The following is a 25,913-nucleotide window of genomic DNA, read 5'->3' on the forward strand; positions in this document are numbered from 1 at the left end:
CCACGGACGTTAACCCACATATCTGGTGTTTGGATGAGTAGGGAACTGTGATATGAATTTATTATGTATCAGTATCCTCTGATGTCTTGAGGAGAGTATGAGAGGAGCAACATTTTAGGTAAGTAATCTACCATTGTTTTGCATTGTAGAGACATGAGTAAGACACTGTAGACTTGTGTTTGCAGGTAATTAACATCCTGTTGTTCATGTGTCCTTGTAAGCAGCTGTGCAGTACAAAGGGTCCACCTATTTTCACCTGTTGGGTGATCAGTCACATCCAGGGTTAAATTAGCAGTTACAGTCGTTAATGTCTTAATTATTATAACTGTCCTTTGTAATTCTGTTTTTTTAGGATATATCATATATTTAATAAGCATATTTACTGGAGCATAATTAGCTTATACAATCAATAGTGCTGCTTCTGCCCCTTTCTACTTTACCTTTAAATCTCCCACAAAGCTGCTACTGTATTTTTTAAATTATATTTGAAAAATTTTCATGATACATCTTTTTATTATTTTAAAGGATTTCAATTTTAAGATTGTTTCTATTCCTTGTGTTATAACGACTAATCAGATATTTGTCAGGTATGTCAAAAATGTATTCAGTATGTGTCGCAAACTATGTATATTTATTATTTTCATTACAATATATATATATATATATTTAAAATATTTTGAATTGTATCGAATTCAATTAATATGATATTAAATGTGATTGCAACCACTTCACACAGTCATTTCCCCCCATGCTCTATCAGACTTAGCAGTAATAATAATAATAATAATATATATATATTAAAAAAAGAAAAGGCTCCATAAAGCCAGTCTCCCTCCTCTTTGTTCCATGTCTCATGCCTGTACAGTTACGCGGGGCCTCTGCGCACAGCCCGGACACGCCACTAGATGACAGCACTGTCTAACCAATTAGCTTGTGAAAAAATAGCAATATTCCCAACTCCATATCGCAAGGATGTGGACTGTCCCTTCCTGTTCTAGTGCCGAGAGAGCCACCGTACCGCCTCACACTGGAGCAGGAATACAGGCGCTCACAACGCGATTATGTCGGGATTGTCGCTGTGTTTGTCCAAAACACGGAGCAGCTTCGTCCGCCGTCGGCCGTCCAGGTTTATGTTTTAGGGAATGCTGTTATGTTATTCTCCGGGTAGCTGGTAACATAGCAGGGCCTGTTTATTGCGCTGCCAACCCTTGTTCCTTTCCTGTGTCAATGATTGTCCTCCCCTCACTCTCATGGCGGAGACTAAAATAATATATCACATAGACGAGGAGGAGACTCCTTATCTGGTCAAACTCTCCGTTTCTCCAGAGAAAGTCACCTTAGCGGATTTTAAAAATGTCCTCAACAACCGACCGGTCAACAGCTACAAATTCTTCTTCAAATCGATGGACCAGGATTTTGGGTAAGTGGCCACCATTATTATTATTAGCAGCGTCCGTCTGGCTCACTTGCTATTTATTATTGCGGTGTGAGCGCATGTGTGTGTGTGTATAAATGAATAAAAAGCTTATTATAAGACGTGATCGGCAACCATCAGACGGTGTAACATTGTTACATGTGTGCAAAACTACAGTGCCAGGTCTGTTTCCACGCTCCTGGCACCTGCTCATTATGACTCTCCTGTGCGCAGTGGAGGAGACACACGAGTGTTTGAAGTGATACCAGATCTGTCCAGAGCCCTAATGACGCAGCCCCGCATGCATTACGCAGAGCCAGACCCCGGCTCCACTCATTCATGTCAACATATTAACCCACATTAGTGTCAATGTATGAACAATGTAAACGTGAGAGCAATGTTGACAAAGCGTCCACATGTTTCAAGTAGTACTCAGGGTTTTTTTTTTCCCACATTGTCTTGATTTGCTGTTTTTTTTTTTTGGTTTCGCCTTGTTAGTTTTTGGTTTTCAGTAAAGCAAATATGACTATTTAAAAATATGTATGTTTTTATTCACATCCACTTATGATAGCCCAGGAAGTTGTCCTTCTTTACACACAATGGAACTGCAGTTGAGTCTCAGGGAAATGTGGCCACATGGACAATAACATATGCAATCATGTAACAACCTTTTGCATTTAAATGCCCGAGAGGAGGAGATCTGTCAAACAATACTACATCCTCATAACCTTGTTTTTCTGACAAATATAGTATTATAAAAAGGAGTTATTACAGTTCTTTTTTTTTGTTTGTTTTCCTTATGAATACATGTAGTTTAAATAATGCAAAGTAAATATATCTTTTATATATCTGTCTGGTCATGTATTTAGACGTATAATATGCAGTCTTGTTATTTATTGTCCTCAGGAGGGAGAGAAATGAGGTGAATGTTTAAACCTTCACTCACATTTTAACCCATAATTACTGTATGTTGTATTAGTTATGGAAAAAATGAGAATATTTCAGAACACATTACATGTCATGCATTTTTTTTTGTAAGCAAATGATTGAAGTAGTCTCAATAGAATTTGTCTGAACTATAACTCATTTTTATTATTTTCCATGGTGAACAACAGAATGCCACAGTAGCTACTTTATCCACTTGATACTGGACCTTACCAATAATAGAAATATTTCCTTCTTCTCTCTCTCTCTCATTTTGTTTTCTCGCTGCTCCTCTCTTTGTAATCCCGTCCCGATGTTCAGGAGCTACAGCAGTTCTACAAATCTCTTCAGCTCTCTTGGTCTGCGGGATCTACTTGTATCAGGCCTCTGCTGAGGATGACATATTTGTGTCAGTGCCTGTTTCTCATTCCAGTCTGACCAGTCATACATGAGTCCACACACACACACATTAATACAGCACCGTAATCGCACACATGATTGGAGGAAATGCAGAGGCAGGCAGTGTCTGTAGAGCCAAACGTCATACATTTCCACTGCAGCCTGACCTTGTGAGGGAAACTGGCTCTTCCTGGTGGCAGGCTCGGTTTGGTGCGCCGCTTTGTCCCCCCCCCAGCCCCGGCTTCCTGCCTCTGTTGCACTGCAGGCCCGGGCTGCTCGCTGGGCCTCAGGTGATCGACAAGCAGATTATGGAAACAAACAAAGTGTGTTTGCTTTCTCCACATAGAGACGAGGCTCCGTGTTGCTGAACACCGGCTCCTGCATGTCCATCAACAAAGCATGTTACATTACGTCGTGAATTGGACATTGTCAGATGACTATGTTTTCACACAGAGCTGTTATACACAGTTTATAAAGGCGTCTCCATCAGCATTCCTTGCCTTTTGAGTTGAGGGCTGAATATTCAGGCTCTGTGAGTGCCGTATGGTACTGGCACAGTATGGAAGCAAAACCAGTCAAAGGCACAGAGGATAGCAGCACTTTGTGGTAGCCGTTCTGGCTGTACTGCATACACACAGACAGTACGGCTGCTGGAGAATTAGCAAGGGAGGAATAAGACTGCTGAGCAGAGAGGGAAAACATCAAATCCCTTGCAGTTATAGACTGTGTTTGAAATGTAAATGAGCAGTCAGCGCAAGGTCCTGTGTAGTAGACCCCCTGCTGCGCCGGAAAAAGCAGCCATTCTCTTATGGGATTGCTGAACTACATTTGTGCCGGCAATATCAGCTCTCTGAGAAATCGCCACACCAATTTCATAAACGGGCGTTTGCCCCCCCCCCAAAAAAAACGCCTCAGCTTACCGCAGTGAACATGTAATTTCAGTTCCCTTTGGAATCGCATGTCATACATGTAAACACGGGCTGTGTGGCATTTCCATTCACACAACAAACTACAGCAAATTAAAAGATGAACGTTTCTTTGTGCACATTTCATACCTCGGTCGTCCCCCCCGTAACATTCATTCACTCATCAATATTCATAAGACAGGAAGCTTATTGAGGCAGTGTAATTTTCAAGCATCCCACTTTGTCTTTCTCTACGACTTCAAGGTGATGATATGGCGTTTTGTCATTGCCACTGGTGGTGAGGGGGTTTGAGACCTCACTATAATGCAAGTCACAGAGGCACTCTGGAGCTGAGGAAGCAGCCAAGCTGAAGCCCTGAAAGAAACAGTCGTGTTTGTGCCTTAGAAAATAGGGGGCTGGTAGCAGGATCTTTCTTCTGCTGAGGTAGGGGTGCTAATCCCCTCTCGTTAGAGGACAAAAATCTGCAGCTTTCTGCACAAATGCACCTCCGCCTCACCTCGCCTGTTTTTTTCGCTGTCTGAGAATAGATTTCGAATGTTATGCTGCATTTTGTGTGTCATCCCAGCATCGACGACAAGACTCTTACTGTTTTGTTAACCATAATATACTGGTCAATAATATTAACATTATTGTTTGGAACTGGACCCTAAAATATCAGAACTTTGTTATTACGATGCTGTGAAAATCACACAGCTAAATATGACCGTATCAACAGTATGCATTCTATCACTAAAAGCCCTCTAGGTGGTTCAAGTTTAATTTAGCCGTTTACTGAGTCAGGCTCTGTCTCATATTGAAGTCAATCTATTTACAATGTTGTTTGACTACAAATATTTTGCTTCCCTGTTTATAGTATCATTAGCATCAGCCCACCGAAAGTCCTTGGACTGCTGGTCGGTGTTGGCCGGATTCTCCTGCCCCTCGGCTTCTGGTTTAGGCAGCAGCCGCCCAGCCCTCCTCTGTCTCTCAAAGCACAAACAAACACGTCTAATCTTCCCCAGCTACACAAATATCACCAGTAGTGGAATATTCAGCCATCGCCAGGATACATCTTGTGTCATTATCCTGGAAAAATCTGTTAAGACCTATTTAAGCTGTCAGCTCTAAGAAGTCAGATCTGTGACAGCAGCCCACACCAGACGTATGCTCATCTAAACAGGGATTACTGTTTGTGTGTAAATGTAGGAGTGTGTGTGTGGCTGTGCTCAGGGTGGAACCAACACTTCTCCTGATATCAGATGGAAACTGAAAAGAATGCAGGCCATGCGTATTTTACTGCACGATTAAGACGTCATCTGTTATGATGGGAATTGTTTCTCGGTTTTTCTGGTTTCAGTTCTAGTAACAGAAATAAACAGTATATGTTCAAGATATTTATTTTGCACGCTAGGTTTTTCAGAAACCTTGAAAAAAATACACGCGCAAGTGGAACAGGTCTATCCTGCTCGGCTACAATCTCATTCCTGTCGAACATAAGAAAAAGAAGCGTTGCTGATATTTATTTTGTACGGGCCACTCCCACATCCTCACTAGTCACCTTACAGCTGGTCATGCAGCTTGAGAGAGAGGATGCAAACACTTCCTACCCACCAAGCAGCCGGCAGAGTCAGCCGTCTCCTCCCTCCCTTTTCCTCCCTGAGGTGGAACAGGCCACAGCGGCAGAGTCTGCGGCGGTCATTTCCAGCCACAAGGCTACGTTATCTCCGTCCACCACTCCCAGCATTACAGCTCCCTCAGCAGGGGCGCACACGAGCACACCACTGGCTTGGCTAATCATTTCAGTAGCAGGGAAGTTCTGGCAAACAAGAAGTGGGGGGCTGGGGGGGGCCTGGGGGGGAAGCAGTAAAGTCGCTGTCAGAGACACCCCAGCGTAAAATCTTCTTAGGCTTTCCTGCTGCTCTCAAGTCGCGCCTCTCCCTTTTCATGTACCGTGTTCAAAGCCAAAAAGCAAATGTGAGATCTCCACAGAGTCCCAGAAATGCTTAGTTCTACCATTTCTGGGAAAATGCGTTGGAAAAAAAACCAAACAAACACTGTGCACAAAGACACACAGGGGGTTATAATGGAAACTGGTAAATATGTTTAAGCCCCATATGTGAGTGTGTGTGTGAGTGTGTCATCTCCCGTTCCCCGTGGCTAGCTCCAGGCTTGATCTATGTGACAGTAGCCTAGCAGGTGTGGCGACTGGTTGCTGCTGAACTCTGTCCCAGCAGGTCAAAGGGTAACTGGGAGGTATTTTTGTTGGGAATTTGCAGCCAAAGATGAACACACTGAGGGAGTTTCACACTAGTTCACTCTATAAATACGCACTCCTGTGCCTTGACGCCCACTTAGGATTTTCATACGTCTGCCCGTCCCGTCTGCCTATCCGTCTATTTATTTATCTGTCTCTGAATCACTTAATCCCACCTTTGCAGGTTACCATTAGAGCAATTCATTGCAGATTTATAGCCTTCTCCTTGCGTGTTTGACCGGCCCTCATCATATTAACGTGCTTAGTGTCACTGCAGAGACGGACAGCCATGACGTCCATAAATCAATAACTAAGAGACTCAGACTGAGAGTGTCATCGCCGCTGCTCATTTAGCTCACCCGTGCTAGCAACGGAGCAAAGCTGGTGGAGAGTAATGTGGAAAATGCGACTGACAAAGCGTGAATGTTTCTCTCACTATGTACAAACCAGGCCGGGAGGGTGAAGAGTCTCCAGACTCTATGTTGTGTTGTTGAGCTGACTCAGTGTCCTTCTCCTGGTCGTTTCGCCTGACTGCATCTGTCTGCCTGTTCCCCAGGGTTGTCAAAGAAGAGATTTCCGATGACAACGCCAAGCTGCCCTGCTTCAACGGGAGAGTAGTGTCCTGGGTAAGTGAGATAGATGGTGCACCCATGTTGCCCTTCTCTCCTGGCTGTGCAAGCCTCAGCTCCAGGCAAAGATATGTGTGGAGCACTCATGGATCATGTAAATGTGGTTTTGTAACGCCTCCACAGAGCTTTTTGAACACTCTTCACCTTGATCTCCCTGTTCGGCTGTATTGTATAGGTGTGGGTGATTCCATTTGATATATTACTTAGCTACTGTTATGAAATACATTCTGAGTTTGACTGCTAAAACAAGGAATATCATACTATCTAGTGTAGGCTATCTGATGGCACTTACTCTATTGACTTCTGTTGCTTTGTAGTGATTTGTAATTATGAAAGATTAGCGGTGCAGTGAGCTCGAGTTTCCCTACAGGGATAATAAAGTATGATAGATCAGATAAATCGAATCAATATGTCATGATAAAGGAGTGTTGTGGTTAAAGACACAGGTTAAAGCTCTGGCTGCAAATACTGATGGAAGACTAAGAGCAAGCATGTATTAATTAGTTTGACAGGGATGTTTAATCTACTTTGTGTTTTAACATTCAGAACAACAATAGTATACTTTATGGATTCCTGTGGGGAAATTCATTAGTTTGCTCCAAAGGGAGGTCAAAGGTCAGAATCAGGGACACGTGGTGGCTATAGAGTCATTAAGGACTGTCTTGCTAAATGTCACTTACTCTGTGTCAATACAGTATTAACAACAAGACGCTGTAATTAAATGGGGTCTCGCTGCACCACACAGCTCAATGCTGCTCAATAACAGTTAGACCAAATGCATGTGTCTTCATGATTTATTCACATTTGACTTACCAGAATGAATCCATACATGTAGTAATGCCCATTTTTCTTTAAACTAAGGAGACCATTTTATAGACAGATTTATTTCACTTTTGGGAATTTTCATAAATGCTGATGACATTTTTTTATTCATGTAATATTCATGTTAAAGTGAAAAATATTTATTTTGCAAACAATGTTCCCACTACATAATAATGTTTAATGACTGTATATTAGCAACCTGTAATGCAATTAGCATTCATATGCTGTTGTGTGATTTATTTTATATTTTGGTTGCTTCAAGTACTATAAACTGTAATTTTTTTAAAGATCCATTTACAGTGGCAAATCTTAACATCACTCACTCCAACAAGTGTGAGCTGTTATTTCACCAATCTAAGTTGCGGCATAACTGCATCTTTACTGAGGGGCTTTTTGGTGATTTCAATGTATATTTCTTTTTTTTTAAAACCATACAATAAAAATGTTAATGAATAAATGTTGGGATTTAATTTAACCTTAAGGCACTACTTAGGTACACGACTACCTCTCATGGTTATTCAATTCAGAACTTATTCCTGTTTTAAAACAAATGTTACCAATTCTTACCGTAAACAGACGAGAGAAACCTGAGAAATATCTTTTTGTTTATGTCCGATTCTTTTTGCAAATGTACACTATGTTAAGTTTGAGGATGCAGTTAGATTAATTGAGTCACACCAGGTCATCCACACTCTACAGCCATCTCTGGCCTTATGTTACCTTACATAAAATAATCCCAATGAGCTCCATACATTTAATAAAAAAGAGGGCACTGGTATCAGATCAGGAATCAGTATTAGTAGAGAAAAAGGCACATCAGTGTATCCCTTAAAGTAGGGAGGTGTTTTTCCGTAACAATACTGTCAAACATTGAAAGAAGATATCTCTATAAAGCAGTTTTCCTTAAAACTGGAAAACCAAGGAGCGGAGTGCTCATTCTTTCAGACAGAAAGCCATTCAGAGCGAGGCAGAGCACAGAAGGTGATGGAAAATTGTAGAATTTTTTCCAGCCTTTGAAATGGAGCAAATAGAAAGTAGCCAACAGGGTTCATATAAGAATCTAATGACACCAAAGTGACAACTGTGAATCCCAAAGCTCGCATTAGAATAATCATCAGTCCATTCACTTGTTAAAGGCCGCCTGCTTTAACTTCCATTATTCTGGCTCTGATGAAAGGAAAGTAGCTGAATCTATGGGTCATTGTACGTCATCCTTTGTACTGACTCTCAACTGAGTAAAAGCATTGTGGGGCTTTAAAGTGTCTCTGTGTTTCTCAAGTTGTTAATGCGTCGTCATTTCTACAGCCTCTATATCATTTCGCCTTTTCTCACACGTTCTTGTACACAAGATGTGCTCGTCTCTGGTGCCAGCATCACTGTGTGTTTATGTCGCAATGTCTGTCGAGGTTGTTCTTCATCTTCATCTATATCATTCAACAGACTATTTTTTTTATTGTTTGTGCTCTCTCAGAGCATAAATATGTATGATCTTTAACACATCTTTCCAACTTCCCTCTCTCAGTTGGTGCTGGCAGAGAGCGCCCACTCTGATGGAGGATCCCAGTGCACAGAGAGCCATCCAGAGCTCCCCCCTCCTCTGGAGAGAACGGGGGGCATCGGAGACTCACGGCCCCCCTCCTTCCAGTAAGTAGGCTGATTACTGCCTGTCATGTATGCACAATTTCACACACACACACAGACATGTAGGCAGATGTATTGAAGCACACCGTCCTATTCACCGGGGTGACCTTTTTATTTCACACCGTCCCATATGAGCTAATCAGAATGTGGAAAGCTCATCAGAGGGATTTGTCATCGCAGGCTCGTATAGGAGGTGTAGGTGGTCCGTACGCCTGTGTGTGAATATGGCATGAAGTATGTGCTAAAGCTTCTAGTGTGGGAATATGCATGGGTGTGATTCTTTTTTCTCACGTGTGTGTATGTTCCCCTCCAGCCCACTCAACCATGGAGCAAGGCGCTCATCGATGTAAACATGATGTGCACGCCGCCAGTGCTGCGGATTCTTGAAATAGCCTTCACAGCATAAATATCTTCAGGCAAATACTGGCACTTAGTGAGGACCCATTATGTTCACTCACTCAGAGCATGCAAACATACTCGGCTACTGAAGGCACATGTGGAACCAAAAAAAACAACACGTTAAAAGCTCAGAAATAGAGATTATTTTCGACAGCCTGGTGCCTATTACCTGAGTCCGGACTTTGACTTCAATCTGGCAGAACGGAGGATACCACTGCACTTGCTAAGGAGAAGTCCTAAGCTAAATATAGCTAGAAGGGCTGGGGGCAGTGGGGGCGAGGGTTGTTGCCATTACAGCGCTCGAGCAATATGGCTGAGGCTCTATATTGAGAACATGCAATCTGTCATGTCTCAGTGTATCTCTTTATCCACGGTTTGACATCTCAGCTCGCTTTTGCCCTCTATGGGTTGCCCCCTGCCGTTTGGCTGTCAGCTGGCCTGATGATTTTATTGTTCCCCGGCCAGCTTTCACCAAAACTACCGCCACCTTGTGGAGCAAGACGTGAGTGTGTCGGCCCCCTTACCCCCACGTCATATCCCCCCCGCCCCCCTCCTTCACTCTCCCTTTCTCTTTGCCTCTTCTAGTCAGACAGGCAGGGCCTTTCTCTCAGAGAACCAGCGTGGTGGTGAATTTCACTATAGCATAGAGCTCTCTTTCTGAAATTAATCCAGTCTTCCACCCTTTACCGCTCTCTGTAAATAGCTAGAATATTATTACCACTTCATTTTCTCTTGTGCTTTATTCATGCGTTTCATGTGTTTGTCGGAGTGAATGGCTCTGTTTGATGTGCACACAGAATAGGTGTTTTGGGCTGAAAAATGCACACAACTGATGTGCTTCGGCCCGGTAATCCGGATTAACGGACATTAAAAGCCACCGTCTCCATTTCCCAAGAGGGAGGGGGCGGCGGCGATGGGAAGCAGAGAGAGGGGGGCTGCTGGTGGAGGGGTTGAAAGGAGGTGGCATTCGTTCACAGCTGCAGCGTAGCGCCTTGGATAATCCCCCCCCGGATCAGCAGACCTGCCGCCTGGCTGGTCAGCAGCCATCGCCAGCCTGACAGATCAGCCAGTCACCACCACATCAATCACAACACTGCTGCCCAATCACTACCAATACAAATGCATTCCCAACTATGCATCTAGTGTGATATTTGCATGCATGCAGTGACCTGTGCTGGTGAAGCCCGGCCCATTAGTACCTCGTAGCAGAAGCGTGTAAGCATGCCTCATTGAGCACTGTGTCCCGCTGAGTGAACACAGCAGACACAGCATCTTGTCTGCCTTTTTTAATATGCATTGGTCATTCACACACACACACACACACACACACACACACACACACACACACCGCCGCCGCTGACTATGGTGAGAACTTTTGACCCATTGCAGGGCGATGTTTGCGTTTTATGCCTTTAGCGCTGTTTGTACACTATGAATATGACACCGTTTGTAAATGAGCCATTTGAGCGTGCATGAACGCATGACTATGCCAGCATAACAGTGTGATTATGTATGCAGGTGTAAAGTACATGTTGCACACATGCCTAAGTGTGTGTGACAGACTGACAGTGGTTGAGTAGAGTTCTCACCAGCTTCAGGTTTCCTAGGTGCCGGGGCCCGATGGCTGTGTAGGTCCCTTAACCCCGTAACCCTGGTGCCTGAGGCCACAGCGTCTCCAGCCCTCTGACAGAATAACAATCTGCCCTCCAGCTCCTTCACAAGCCCCAGACTCCTCCCAGACCCCAAGTACACAGGCCAGCTTATTGCTCAGCCCACACCTGATCTACCACTTCTTTTTTTTTTTTTTTTTTTTATGCAATCTGTCATTCTCCCCTCGCTGTCTCTCTCCCGATCATGCTCCAGGCACCATCTGGGCTTTCAATAGGTCTCATTAATGCCAGCATTGTCCAGAACGGCTCCCTCTCAGGGTATCTGGTCATTAATGACACTTAGTGAAAAACACATCACATACCACGGAACAATGAAACTGCTATTTTGGCCTGAGGGATTGAATTTGAAACAGAGTGATAATATGAGTTGCATATTCCCCTAAGGCTGAATGGCAGGCAAACAGATATTATAACTGACAGAAGTATATTGTAGCTGGGGATTATGTTCAGGAGTGTTGGTCTCAGGCTGGCTACAGTATTCATATGAAAGACTCTCTGTGAGGGAGACAGAGGGAGTGTGTGTGTGTGTGTTTTGTACATCATTATGAATCTGACTGAAGTTTTCCGATGTGTGTATTGCAGTGCCAATGCGGTGAGCAGTCGTGATGGCCTGGACACCGAGACGGGGACGGAGTCTCTCCTGAGCCACCGCAGAGAGCGAGAGAGAGAGCGAGCACGGAGGAGAGCGAGAGAAACCGAGCGTGAGTGCTATCGGCCGGGAACAGATGGATCCTAAAAAAATGCAATTATCTTGTCATTTTGTAGTTATTGCGTTTCAATGCCTCTTACTCAACACTTAACTTCCTTTAAAAAAAATATTTGGACAGACAGCAGACATGTATGAAAGGAGGCCCTCGGGTATTCACATGTTTCGTATTGTATTGAACTTGCAATGTGAGACCCAAAAACACACAGATATCCAAATTCTCGGAGGGGCGAACAAAGTATGGGGTGAATAAGTTCACAGTATGTCAAAGCTGTCTTTTCCAATGATTGTCTTCAGTTTCCGGTGTGTGGCTCAGGTTTATGGTCAGAGGCAGTTTTCCACTCGGTAGTCACACTCCAGTCTTGTACAGTGATTACACCCTGTCAGAAGACACTAGTGTTTTACAAAATATCACAGGAAAGTCTTTTGCAGCTATTGTAGAGAGATATAAATGCAAACATCTACAGTATACCTGGATAAGAAAGGGATAGATTCTTGCTTTCAAAAGGCCCCGAGAGCCATCATCAAGAGTGAACCCGTCTGCTTTATTGTTTTGACATTTGAGTGCAGCGATGTCCATTAAAATCTATAAAAAAAAGTCCTTTAGAGAAGGACCTATTTGTTTCTGCTCCTTCAAACAAACTGCTTTGCTTTACGGACTCAATGTATTTAATATGAGAGTCTGCCAGGCAACATCACATGCACGCTCTGTCCACAACAGAGACAAGGTAGAGTGTACTGGTGCGGCAGGATAAGGTGTGTTCTGTTAGCTGCATAATCATACCTGCAATATTTTGAGATGTCGGCTTCAGTCTATCCGAGTTCTTGCCGTAAGAATATTTTGGCAGAATTAGTTGTTTTTTTTATGGCAGGAAGTAATATTTCAGCAGCTTCTGATGCTCACAGTCTGCTGTTGTTTTTAATTACAGCAAAGCCAGTTGTCTCTCTGTCTCTCTTCCCCTTGTCCTCACTTCACAGCAATTAGTTACTCTTTGCATCCTGCACTCATTACGCATTTAGTAACACAGTGTACAGCATCAGGTTGAGGTCGTAGCAAAGGCTGTAACCGTCTTGCATTCTGGAAACAGATTTAACTGTATCCTTGCAGAATAAGCACACTATCATATCCATTGATTCCGTCACCCCCGTGTAGCTTGTGACAGTGTTTATGACTTGACTCGAGACATATTGCTGGCGTTCTCCATGTCAGATCCACTGCTGCTAACTTCCAACTGCACATCTGTTGTTTTCTTGCTGATGCAGGAATGCTTCAAACCTAATGAACTTCACATCTGTCCTCAATTCCCAGTGTTGACTGACCTAAAAAGATCTAGCAAGCAAGATTCCTTATGATGAACTTCATTTTGGGTGTGTTAGCTCAGTGGTTGCTGTCTTAGTCACATAACCTGGTTGTGCAGAAGGAGCTGGTGGCCCAACCTTTTTACTTCACAGCCTGCAGCATCAGCAGGAATTCCCCTGTCACCTTATACACACACGCTTCAAGTGATTTTGTCTCGGTGTGAATGGTAGCTGTTTGACAGTGATTGGTGAAGGTGTGCAGCCCTGGTAAACATATCCCTACTTATTCTCTGTCTGTGCTGTGGCGTTTGAGAATGAATGGATGAATAATGCACCAGCTGAACTTTTTGGTAAGGTGAACAGGTGTTGGATGAAGCTATGGGACATGATTCTGTTCCAACGTCGCCAGGTGCTCTGCATCTTAACCTGTTGAATACATGAGTCTAATGTTCAGTTGTTACATTGTAGCAGAAAATATTTAATACCCTGAAAAAGAAAAAAAAAACCCATCAGCATGCATTAAGTATAATGCTGTTCAGTACTGCTGAGATTTCAGGTTTGAGGTCAAAGAAGACATGGCTAAACCGAAGCTTAGCCATGTATCAAAGTATTAACATTATGCACAAAAACATCTGGTCAAACTGACCTCCGTTATGAAAACTGTCTCTTAAAACGATGTTTTGTGATGAGATGCTGCTAAAAGCATATGGGCTTATAATAACCTGATGTGGTTTTCACCTGAGGCAGAGATGGGGCAGGACGTCACGTTGTCTCAAATCCTACATTATCTCTGTTTTGGAGGATACCATCATCTGATTGGTCAGAGACAGATTAGCAGTCATTCTATAGTTGCGTGCCATGGGAAGGAGGGAGGGAGGAGGCGATACTTTCTCTTGACTCCCAGCTCAGTTTCTCTATGCGTCGGATGAAGGCACACTGTCGGCTGTGGTGAGAAGGATTTGTCGTGTTATGTCCGTTGATGATATTTGACATTTTAATATTTTATACTATACATGTGATTTCATTCTGTGGTTAGTTTAATGCAGGTCTTTTTTTTACCATCACTTTAATGTGATTATGAGAAAGTGCTCTTGTTTTGCAGTAAGAAGTTTATTGTTACTTATTTGGAGCTTTTAAACTTGTCCCACATTTACTTTATCGTGTGCATTATTTATTGATTTATAGATCATTATTTATGAGCATAAACAATATAGGATTTTTAACAGCCACCTTATCATTCGAAATGTCACAACCTTTCAAAAGGTCGTGATCTCATTGTCACCAAAGTTTCACATGTCTAGTCAAAAAGGGACTCTCTCACTTCTTGTTTTCTGACTTTCCGCTCTTCACAGACTACCTTTATGCTTATTCGCTATTTGTCACTGTTGTAGATAAGCTGTGACGCCTGTCAGCAGCCAGCTGGTGGGCAGAGACCGTCAGGGGCTCAGGCTGACTTTTAGCGAGCGGCTAGCACAGACGGAGCAGAGCACAAAGACACAGATTTCAGTCTGGCTTGGTGAACCTGCACTCTTGTTTTTTGGGTTTCTTTTCTGGTGTGGCAGTCATCTGAACGTGGGAGGACAAATATGGTTGTGTGATCCTGACAGTGGATGTCATGTCCCTCTGCTGATTGAGTGCTTATGTGCAAGTAGCTCGGCTTTCATAGAAGCACCCTCTGGGCGGAGATAGCCATGGGAACTACCACATTGCTGGAATGTTTTGCCTGCTCTCGGCGAATACGTTGGCTGCCACGCCCTCTTCGCCGTATGATACCTTTCCGGCCAATCCGCTGTCACCCTGAGACAGCACCGCGTCACTGGCAATGTACGTATAAAGATGGACAGGGTGGTTAAGTACACTCCTAGGAGATTTGAGAAAAGAGTAAGACACTGTAAGACAAATGTATTCTATTTAGTATGATTATTTCTACTTTTTAATATTGTACTAAAGCCAAAGTAACTGTTGATGCTTTATTCCATTCACTCTCCTGTACTCTACTGTAAGGTCAGACTGAAATCCAAGTTCTGCTTTTCAGCTATTTTCAATAATGCTATAATCTCCCACAGGTGTCAAAGATGAAAGCCCCTCTGTTGTTTCTGTCACTGTTGTTCAGTTAACTGTGATATTTTTTACTATTCTGCCACTCTGACTACCGATGTCTGTCCTCCCCTCCTGGTTGCTCCCTCTCGTTGTGATCTGACCCCGCGATGAGCAACATGACCTCCAGTCTGACTCGCCGACTGACGCTCTGCTCTTTCCCTCTCCAGTCCCTCGCATCAACGGTCACTCCAAATCAGAGCGCACCACAAGGGACTCAGCCATGGGTTATGACAGCGCCTCAGTAATGAGCAGCGAGTTGGAGTCCAGCTCTTTTGTCGACAGTGAAGAAGACGAGGATGCTAGCAGGTAACATACAGCTTCACATCAAAATGTCTTTCTGCTCTATCCAGACACTCAGATCAGTGGATTTTGTTTGTTTCTGAAACTATCCATGTTCATAAAAAGTAATTCATAAAAACCACAAACAAGAGAAACACCTTAAAATACAATATCTTTGCAGAAAATGCCATTTCTGTTTATAATGTTTGCTTTTCCCCTGAGCTTCTCTGAGGTATTAATTAACTAAATATATTTGTATGTTGATTGTTGCTATGGCTGCAACTAGCAATCAAGTTTTTGTTATTGATTAATCAAAAAATGTCAGATAAGGGAAACATACCTATCACAATTTCCCAGAGCCCACGGTGATGTACTCATGCTGCTTCTTTTACCGGTCCAACAGTCCAAAACCCAACGCTATTTAATCAAAGAAAGATATAAAAAGCAGAAAACCCTCACATTTGTGATGCTATCACTAGCATATAATTGACATTTTTACTTGATAAATTACTTGAAAGATTTAATCAGTTAGCAATGTAGTTGCTGATTAATTTTAATTCACCTTACTGATTAATCTACTGATCGTGTCAGCTCTAGTTGTGGTTGATCCAACAGCAATTAAGGCCACATCTACTTTAAATCACAATCAGCTACAGATGTCAGTCATAGTAAGTTAGATACCAATGACATACTGCAAAGTGTATATATATGTATGTATATATATATATAAATATATATATATATGGCAACATTAAGCAACTTACAGATGTTGTGTTTATGCAACATACAAGGGGTAAAGGCTTAACAGCACTACTAACTTCAGCTTAAGTGACAGTTGATTAGTTTTGTTATGTAAAGAAGTGTTCCATTTTACAGCAAATATTTATTTTATTTTGTGTACCTCATGTAAATACATCTATATAGATTTATCCTGTAAACAAAATTGTTGTTAACGTGTCAGGTTTTTCTATACAGTGCCCATAGTAGATGTACTCACCACTACTAGCTTTGTACATTCTTTCATTTCTTCCTCTCCATTTAACTATTTCCCCTCTCTTCTTCTGTGTTTCAGGCTCAGTAGCTCCACAGAACAGAGTTCTTCTTCACAGCTGATGCGCAGACACAAGCGCCGCCGACGGAGGCACAAAGTGGCCAAAATAGACCGGGTGAGCCCCTCAAAGACACGTCACTGTTCCATGTGAAAATGAAATTGACATTTAGCATAAGCAACAGATGAGAAGGCTGATTGACAGAGACTTCATGCCTCACTGACTGTTTCTGATGTGCTTATCCTCTTACTGCATTTCCAGTCTTCATCCTTCAGCAGTATAACAGACTCCACTATGAGCCTCAACATCATCACCGTCACGCTCAACATGGGTAAACCCGACACTTCCTTAACAATGATTTGAATTTATTAACATATATATGAATATATATGTATAAGTTTAATGTACAAGCACGGCTATAATAATGTTTTTTCAGACCTAATACTTTGTGTTCCCTGCTTTCTCCCTGACAGAGAAATACAACTTTCTAGGTATCAGTATTGTTGGTCAGAGTAATGACCGAGGAGACGGCGGCATCTACATCGGCTCCATAATGAAAGGAGGCGCAGTGGCTGCTGATGGGAGAATAGAACCTGGAGATATGCTCCTTCAGGTACTCTAGCAGATACTTCAATCTTTACAAAATCTTAGTGAGCATCTGGATATTTCCTCATCATACATTTTTGTGATAAATATCAGTGTTTTGAAATAATGAAAACACTTCTGCTGCTGCTCTTTGTACAGACATGTCAACTCAATTTTATTTATGTAGCCCAATAAAACAAATTGCCTCTGTGGGCTTTACAATCTGTACAGCATAAAACTCTCTCTGTCCTTGACCCTCGATTTGGATGAGGAAAATTCCTCTAAGAAGACTTTAACAAGGGAAAAAAATGGAAGACACCTCTCACAACTGAGGAGGGATCCCTCTCCCAGGACAGACAGACGTGCAATAGATAGATGCAAACATAATAAAATAACATAAAAGACAATTCATATGACACAAAGGATACTTAACATATGAACATATATAAAGAAATGGATCCAGGAGGATGTCAAGCAGCTTCCAGGTGTTGCTAAACAGCTAGAGCCTGAGCCACACTACATCCATCCACCAGAGAGCGTTTGGCACAAAGCATTGCAGAAGCTGAACATGACACACGAAGATTTGAATATACAGGATTTCTGCTTGAGGTTTTGTGGCCTATTAAGAACCGCAATGTTGCATTCACTTCCGTTACGAGGCTCTTTTGTAATAGTTGTAATTCTGCCTCTCCTTTTCCTTCCTGTTAATGCTTCTCTTTCGATCTCTGTGCAGCAGAGCTTTACAGCTACACCCTCTAGAAAACACACACTATGTTCTGACCGCAATTTGTTGTTGCCCCAACATTCACACTGTAGGTTTTATTTTGACTGTGTATACCATAGAAAGCAGTTTAAGATTTGTATGCGTCGGAAGGCCCAAGAGCACTGCAGAGATTAATGTGCCCAATACAAGTGCATACATACTTTTGAGCCCCCTACAGAGCTTTTAAGTAATATTTAACTCATGGAAACACTTTGAATATTTATGTAATGAGTTGTATATGTTGTCTGCCAACCAGGTGAATGATGTTAACTTTGAGAATATGAGCAATGACGACGCAGTGAGGATCCTCAGAGAGATTGTTTCCAAAACTGGGTAAGAACATACCACTTGAGAGCAGAATTTACTATATGTCAAGGGGTAACCTTACACTTCAGACTAACATGTTAATCTCATTTTGTGCTGTTTGGGTATTCAAAGGATTTAAAGATTTAAAGGAATCCCTATTGAGAAAAATCATGAGCGTTAAATGCAAGCATATCCCTACAGTTTATCCATTGTTGCCAAAACTGCATGTTTGTTGCTAGATTTAGCAACTTTTCAAACTCCCTTTGTGACATTTTCCATGAGCTGGGTAGTGACTTTCTGAGCTGGTATCATCTACTTTCCTGCATAACTGTCCTGTTTAGAAGTTTAGAGCAAGCTTTTATAGAACATACACTACTGTAAACACTAATACTCTGCAGATTATGATATATATATAGACAGTTATCCTTTCAGTTCTGTCTGCTGTATTATATGGCACATTCCAATTCTGCTCTTGTGACTTTGGTCATTAAAAGACATATATTTAACCTGATTTTGTATTTGCTTTCTCTCCAGTCCTATTAGTCTTACTGTTGCCAAATGTTGGGACCCGTCTCCACGAAGCTACTTCACCATCCCTCGTGGTAAGACAGACACGAACGCTATATCGTTATTTTATGGATACATTTCTAAATTCCCTTAGTCAATTGATATTTTAACTAATGGTTTTATTACTTCTGGAGCAAATACATACTGATGTCTCTGAGGAGGTTTGACAAAGGTTAAACTGTATCAGTTGTATAAGTTGCCTTATTTGTTAAATTTGTTCAGCTGAGCCGGTGAGACCCATTGACCCAGCAGCCTGGATTTCACACACCACCGCCCTGACGGGACCTTACCCACACTATGGTAAAAACAACCAACCACCACCTGCAACACACTCTATGAAGCATCCATTCTGTGGTAATTATGATAACCTTACAACATTTAAACAATTGAAAATTTCCGTTTGTCAATGTTTCTCTTACTCCTCTCCCATGCCAGAGTTTGACGACTTGCCTCTGTCTGCAAGTAAAACAGACATGGCAACCATCGTCAAGGTGATGCAGTTGCCTGACTCTGGTCTAGAGATTCGAGACAGAATGTGGCTGAAGATCACCATCGCCAATGCTGTCATCGGTGAGAAAGGCTGAGCTGTGTGGGCACCCACAAAACTAAAAGCAAACTTTTGTTTCATGAAGACTAAGCTTGGAGTTTTATTTAAAGTAATTACTGTAAATAAATACAGTACATGTTAGTCAGAGGAATACACAGACCTGCGTTGTATACATACTGCTCTGAACATTGGTGCTGTCAATGAGGAATCATAGTCAAGTAGTTCTTTAAAATAAACACAGAAATTATTATGTTTGTTTGCCTTTTCCCAAAGAGCTAAGTGTTGCATTACAAATGGGAAATTTAAAAAGGTTTCTGAAAATGTTTGAAATCACATACTAGTTTTCCTTAAATCCATCCAGTGATTTCTTTGAGGCAGTTTATTGGTCTTAAATACAAGAAATAGTATCAGCGTTGCACTTTGTTTTAGCAAGTTTTTATAAAAACAAATTCAAATCAATGTCTGAGGACTGATCATGCAAAATTGAGCATTATCAACACAAACTTTATTCAAAGCTCTTGCATTATTGTGCTGCTTGCATATTGAGTATCTTAAAGCATCTGTTCAATACATTAGAGCAGCAGCCTACATGTCCGTGTGTTTGTTGCTGTGTCAGGTGCTGACGTGGTGGACTGGCTTTACTCCAGAGTAGAAGGATTCAAGGACCGGCGGGATGCGAGGAAGTACGCGAGCAGTCTGCTGAAACATGGCTACCTGAGACACACCGTCAACAAGATCACCTTCTCCGAGCAGTGCTACTATACCTTCGGAGACCTCTGCCAAAGTACAGCCACTTCTCTCAGTGTGTCACCAATGCAACTACATGTGTATGTGGTTGTTTTTTTATTAACAGAATGATTGAACTAAACCCGTCCCTTTCTGGTTCCGTTTTGTTTCCAATAAGACATGGCATCGCTCAATTTAAATGAGGGATCCAGCGGCGGAGGTTCGGAGCAGGACACTCTGGCACCGCTCCCTCCCACCAGCAACCCGTGGCCCCTGGGCGGGCAGCCATTCCCCTACCCTCCCTTTCCCTCCGCACCCCCCAGCTTCCCGCCAGGATACTCAGACCCATGCCACAGTTTCCACAGTGGGAGCGCAGGCAGCCAGCACAGCGAGGGTGAGCAATGAAAAGGAGGGGTAAAACGGGCCTCTTGAGTTTTTCCATCAGGCTTTCATTAATTAATGTGATAATTTGACTCAACATGCAACATGACATTTTCCCTAATCTAAGTATTCCTGACATTTGATGTCGGTATTAACAAGTGTCTGACTCACGCTAATGTTAACCGCTTTGCCTCTCTCAGCTAGAGAGTTGACATTGGATTGCATCTTTATTAATCAAATATGTGTATTTCTAAAACGCGTCCTGTATTGTCAAGGTCAATCATGAGCATCTTGAGTCATGCAGCGGACAGCTCTGCAGTACTGGGTGTGTACACAAAAAACATCTGATCAATCATGCTTACAAATCGCCAGCTTGAAATGATCAACACCGAGTCCATCCCTCATCAGTCCTGGATTGATCTTTTGTTTTCATTTTGAATCAGATTGTTATATTGCTTTGTGTTGCTTCTGCATGTTTTTTTGGTATCTGCATTGAGGGAGAGTGGAGAACCAGGGGGTTTACATACCGTAAGTGGGTGGCTCTGATAGCGTGGCTGTAATACATTTCAAACCGAGCAGTCCAGACGGTTAATAGTAAGCTACATGTTACCATCTATCAGTCTAATTTTCATTGTTTTGCGTGAATCATCCAGACATCGTCATGTCTTGCTCTCCGCCGGTCGTCACTAAGTTTATTTTGGTTTATCCTCAATCTTTGAAACGTGGAGGGAAAGAGAGGACAAAGATAAGTATAGTCCCATTATGAATTTTATATGTAGCTTTGTTTCTTTTGGCACTTCAACACAAGTGTTCATGGGTAATTATGTGTTTGCCTACTTGTTTGAATAAGTGCATGTGTGCATTTTTGAGGAGCAGTTTTTCCATAATTTGAAGATATTTTCCTTTCCAGTTGGATGACAAGGAAAAGACCTAAAATCAGACATGGGTGTAATATTAGGTACGACCATACGGGACACATGCACAGTAGTAGGGTTCAGTAGGTAGTGCGGGAAGGGCTGGGAGGTGTGTGTAATTCTGTTGTTCCCTCTGTTTCTGCTGGGCAACGGTAGACTGAAGGAGGAGGTAGTCCCAGGACACTGGGGGAACCGGTAAGCCTGCTAACCCCCTCTCCTCCTTTGCTGCTCTCCTTTCTTTTTGCTCTCTCTATCTCATCGGTCATGCTGTTCATCTTATTCTATTCCTCCCCCTCTTCCTCCTGTGCTCAACATTCTTCGCCTCTCATACTGTGGTTTTGAGGTTGTTGTTTTTTTTTTTTTTTGCGTCCTTCTTCGTTCGTCTGTATCCTGTATGTGACTCTCCTGACAGACCATTCTCCCTCTCTGCACCTCTGGGCATGAATTCATACTGTGCTGGGAGGTGCATGATGCAGGATGATCACTCTGAGGCTTGTGCTATCATTCTCACAGATAGGGGGCGATCATGCACCAGTTTACCCAGTACTGTTGGGCTCATTGCGGAAGGGTAGGCGTGGAATGTTTGATTTTGCAACAACCTGGTACACCTCTTTCAGTATGATGCCAGTAGTGTGCATTTACATAATTGAGACCTGACATCAACATACTTTTAAAACACTGTTGACAGAGTGAATATAATAACTTTGTCGTGTCATTCTGTAAAATCCACTAAGTGCTCTGTGGTGGTGTCTTTCTGATTCAGGTGTATCATGTTTACATTTATAATCTGTGTGTTTCGGTGTCTGTATGAATATTAGATGAGGCCCATGGTGTTGGTTGCTGCAGGTGGGATGTGGGAAAGAAACCTTTGCGATAATGGTGTTTGCACTTGACTGCTGTCTCTGGCTAGATTGCATAAGAACATATCTTGTCACACCTTAAAAAAAAGTGCAGTTAAGCATTTCATGGCTAATGCATTTTACTGTGTAGTGCTCAAAATCAGATGTTTCTCCTAATGACATGTCATGTGATGTGTAATGTCGGTTGCAGCTCATGAAGGCCTAAATAAGCTTTATAAAATACAGTATTTTCTTTAATGTGTGACGTTCTGCCTCGGTGTCTATAAGAAGCTAAATCAGCTGTAGCTGACGGGTTGGAGCTGCTGACTGTTAATATTATTGTTAATGATTATTGTTAAGTGTACTTGCACTGTATAAGGCCAAGCTAAAATGCCTGCATATTTTTTTTTTTACCTCAACAGGAAGCCGGAGCAGTGGATCCAACCCCAGCGCAGGCAAAGGTAGACGCTCCTCTCCGCAGGAGAAGGGTCAAAGGTCAACATGCAGCGAATCAGAGCCCCGCGTTCGTGGAGGGAGGCGCGGTGAAAGGTCCGCCAGCCAAATGAGCCATCACAGCCACGCCGTCTCCAGTCACAGTCACGCCCGATCAAGTCTCAGTCACAGTCAGTCAAACAGGAGTCACTCTCACTCAAAGAACAGCCACCCCTCATTCACCTACAGCCACGCCCCCTTCACCCAGCCGGGGCCCGGCTCATGTGCCCACAGCGAGCGGAGCCATGCCTCCTCCTACGGCCCCCCAGGCTTGCCTCCCCCTTATTGTCTGGCCCGTCTGGCCCCCAAGGCCTCGGTCAGCAGCAGCACGCCCCCCGGAGCCCCTCCTGGGAGAGAGTTAGCGGCCGTTCCTCCTGAGCTCACCGCCAGCCGCCAGTCCTTCCAGCATGCTATGGGCAATCCCTGTGAGTTCTTTGTTGACATCATGTGACAGGACAGTGCCTTCAAAAACTCATCAAGCACAAAACAATTCTCCTCGAAACCCACTCAGACCCTTTTCTCCTTCCTCCAAATCTTTTTTGCCTCTGACCATCTCGTCCCTGAGTTCAGAATGTAGACCCTTATTGGCCCTCCACCTAACCCTCCCTGCTAGCTGTCTATCCGTCTGATGTCCAAGCAAAGGAATACAGGCAGCAAGAGCACAACAGGAGGGAGGTCTCTCACACACAGAAGCACAGATCCTCTGTGGCTGAAAACCCTCTTTTTGTATTGACGTGACGTGTACAGTTTGTGTAACGTGAGTGGTATTCAATGTGGTGATTCTTTAAATCTGCCACACAGACATTCTTGGGAGTGTGTACTCTACCTGGGATATTTTTCTCTTCTGCAAGACCTTTAAGCTGCTGGGCCTGGATCTCAATCCCCCAGACCCAGGCCGACACCTACAGCCCGCACTTAGGAACATTTCTCTGGGCCCAGAACTTGTAATTGCTTTCCTGACTCAAATTTAGCACGTGACACCAAACCTCCGGTCCCAGTTCCTTTATACTGTGGTGTTGCCACGGGCTTATTTAAGCTCTTACCTGCCAACTACTAAAAACGCTAACCTAGATCAGTTCACAATCCGTTGATTTTTTCAACTTTATAAGGGAGGCTCTGTAGCCAGCCATTGGTTTAACTAGGCTGCATATTGCATGACTGTCTCAACTGCTTTAAAGAAAAGAAATTTATGAATACATTTTGTTTAAAGTATTACCGTTATTGGGGAGAGGGGTTACCTCTTGCCAATGTTCTAAAGGAGAATCCGTACACTGGATGATTTTTGTGATGTTATTTATGTGATCATGTTGCGTTGATGGTGTCATATTTTGTCTACTAAGGCTGACTAACAGACAATCAGACATCACCCTTTGTGATCAGTGGTCAGTTTCCACTGTCCTATCTGTGCTTTGTCGAATGTATCATTATTCCTGTCAGTGATCGAACCCTGACATTCATACGACTCTGGTTTAAACACATTTAAGTAAGCAAATCAACGTACAAACAGGATTGCAAACAGTGGACACCCACCACAGATGTGAAAGCAAACTCAAAGTGTTGACAGGAGGTAAACCGGTTTGCTCAGAGCATCACGGTTGTCTCCTTCGTTAAAAAGTCAGTGCGTTAAAAGCCAAAGCCTCACAATTTTGTAGTGGATATGTCTTCTTAATGTAGGAGCTGTCTGTGATGTGGATCCCTCTATGAATATCATCTGACACTTCTCATTTTAAAACTTCAAAGTGACTTCAAGGGGAATCCTGGCCTTCAGATTCTGACCTTCTTGCAAAATGATGGCAAACCCCTGTTGTATCTACCTAAAAACTATTCACAAGAGGGAAATAACACACAGATACTAGTTTTATGAGCACTTTCCCATTTTGTCTCTCCCTCCCTTTAGTTTGAAACACTGTTTGCAATCAAAGCTTTCTCTTTAATTTTGTTTCTTTACAAAAAAAGAATAAATTGTAAATAGAAATTTATTATATATATAAATAAAAAAATATATATGTTCAAAATGATGTCTACATTTTCCAATGATAATCCCTCGTAAGGTTTTAAAATAGTGGAAATTCTCACCCTAAAATATAATTCTCTCTTTCTTTTGTTGGACCACTAGAGGGAGACATTCCATGTGTAATTTACTCCTACTAACCTTACTTATATTCTGAAGTTTGATATATAAAATGTATTTTGGCAATTTTAATTATGTACACACATTTAAAAATATTCAGTTGTTTCTCAAGACTTCTCAAGACCTCTACAAAAAAAGTACAGCTGCACTGTAAGATGCATGATATCATCACAACTCGTAATGTGTTACCCGCATTTAAGTGATACTTAACAGTTAACACCCCTGAGTGGAACTTCTCAGCCCCAGCGTTGTTGCCTGTACTTTCCCAGTGGGCTGAAGTTACTCTCAAAAACTCTTAAACCTATACTACCCCCATATAGACCCCACTGTCTGCTTGACCAGCCAACCACAGCCAACCAAGACATCATTGTTTCAAGTGACGCCGCACTCCCCCACATGAGAGGAAGTGTTATTTGAAGTTTGTCAGGAAGGAAGTGATGTCAGAGCTTTAGAATACCACCCTCGCATGCAGAGGCAGATTAAGAAATACCCTCCGATAGAAGCAGCCCTCAGACGACCACGGTGATCTGTGAATGGCTGCATGATATTCACTATATGCAGCATTATGTAAAAGGGAAGTGTAGTCCCAGATTCACACTGGTTTCTCTCACTGACATAGTTGCAGTTTGACTCCCACTGAGGCTGATGTCAGCCTACATGCAAATACACACTCACACACACTCGTTTACCAGCAGAATGAATGAATATAATTACTACTCTACTTAGCAGCAACCCAGAACAATTTCCCGAGTAAGTATGTTAATTGAGCTTCTGGGGTTTACTGTGCTTCATAGCTGAAATTAGGGGGAGGTTGAAGGGTAAGTGTGGGAGGTGTTTCTTGGCCAAAGATGTGTAGGTGGATGAGCTGCTGACTTTTGACATCACAGTCGTAGGTAACATGCGTTATGCCCTTAGAGTGGGCGAGCCATGGTAGGCTGAGAGTGATGCGTTAGAATGTCAAAGGCGAAATCTGACAAAAGTCCTTCGAGTATCATATGACCATGATGCACTAAAAACATGACGCAGATCTTGTGGTAAGGAGTTTTGTTATTTGGGTGATTTGTATGTGAAACGAAGTCAGAGGGTAAGACACACCATCCTCAAGAGCCCTCATGACCTTGATGAGAAGGATCTCATCTACAATCTCATCATTAGTCAGCAAATTTCCCGTT

The 25,913-nt window shown here is 42.7% G+C and overlaps 1 protein-coding gene across 4 annotated transcripts; it reads left to right on the top strand.

Annotated features, from left to right (window-relative positions):
• Positions 1-1,012: 1,012 nt before the first annotated feature.
• Positions 1,013-24,616, top strand: LOC129099287 (segment polarity protein dishevelled homolog DVL-1-like). Of its 4 annotated transcripts, none has more exons than XM_054608477.1 (15): positions 1,013-1,420; positions 6,453-6,522; positions 8,870-8,991; positions 11,640-11,758; positions 15,330-15,468; positions 16,514-16,607; positions 16,752-16,821; positions 16,964-17,103; positions 18,095-18,171; positions 18,679-18,746; positions 18,934-19,065; positions 19,147-19,281; positions 19,875-20,042; positions 20,163-20,378; positions 22,541-24,616. In XM_054608477.1, the coding sequence occupies exons 1-15, from the start codon at positions 1,251-1,253 to the stop codon at positions 23,059-23,061; spliced, it is 2,241 nt and encodes a 746-aa protein (XP_054464452.1). In that variant the 5' UTR covers positions 1,013-1,250; the 3' UTR covers positions 23,062-24,616. The 4 variants fall into 4 exon arrangements, with proteins under 4 accessions (XP_054464452.1, XP_054464453.1, XP_054464454.1 ...); XM_054608478.1 differs by having other exon boundaries at positions 18,934-19,011; XM_054608479.1 differs by adding an exon at positions 21,436-21,474 and having other exon boundaries at positions 18,934-19,281; positions 22,541-22,566.
• Positions 24,617-25,913: the final 1,297 nt, after the last annotated feature.

The sequence above is a fragment of the Anoplopoma fimbria genome, chromosome 12 (genome assembly GCF_027596085.1).
Source record: "Anoplopoma fimbria isolate UVic2021 breed Golden Eagle Sablefish chromosome 12, Afim_UVic_2022, whole genome shotgun sequence".
Lineage (NCBI taxonomy): Eukaryota > Metazoa > Chordata > Actinopteri > Perciformes > Anoplopomatidae > Anoplopoma > Anoplopoma fimbria.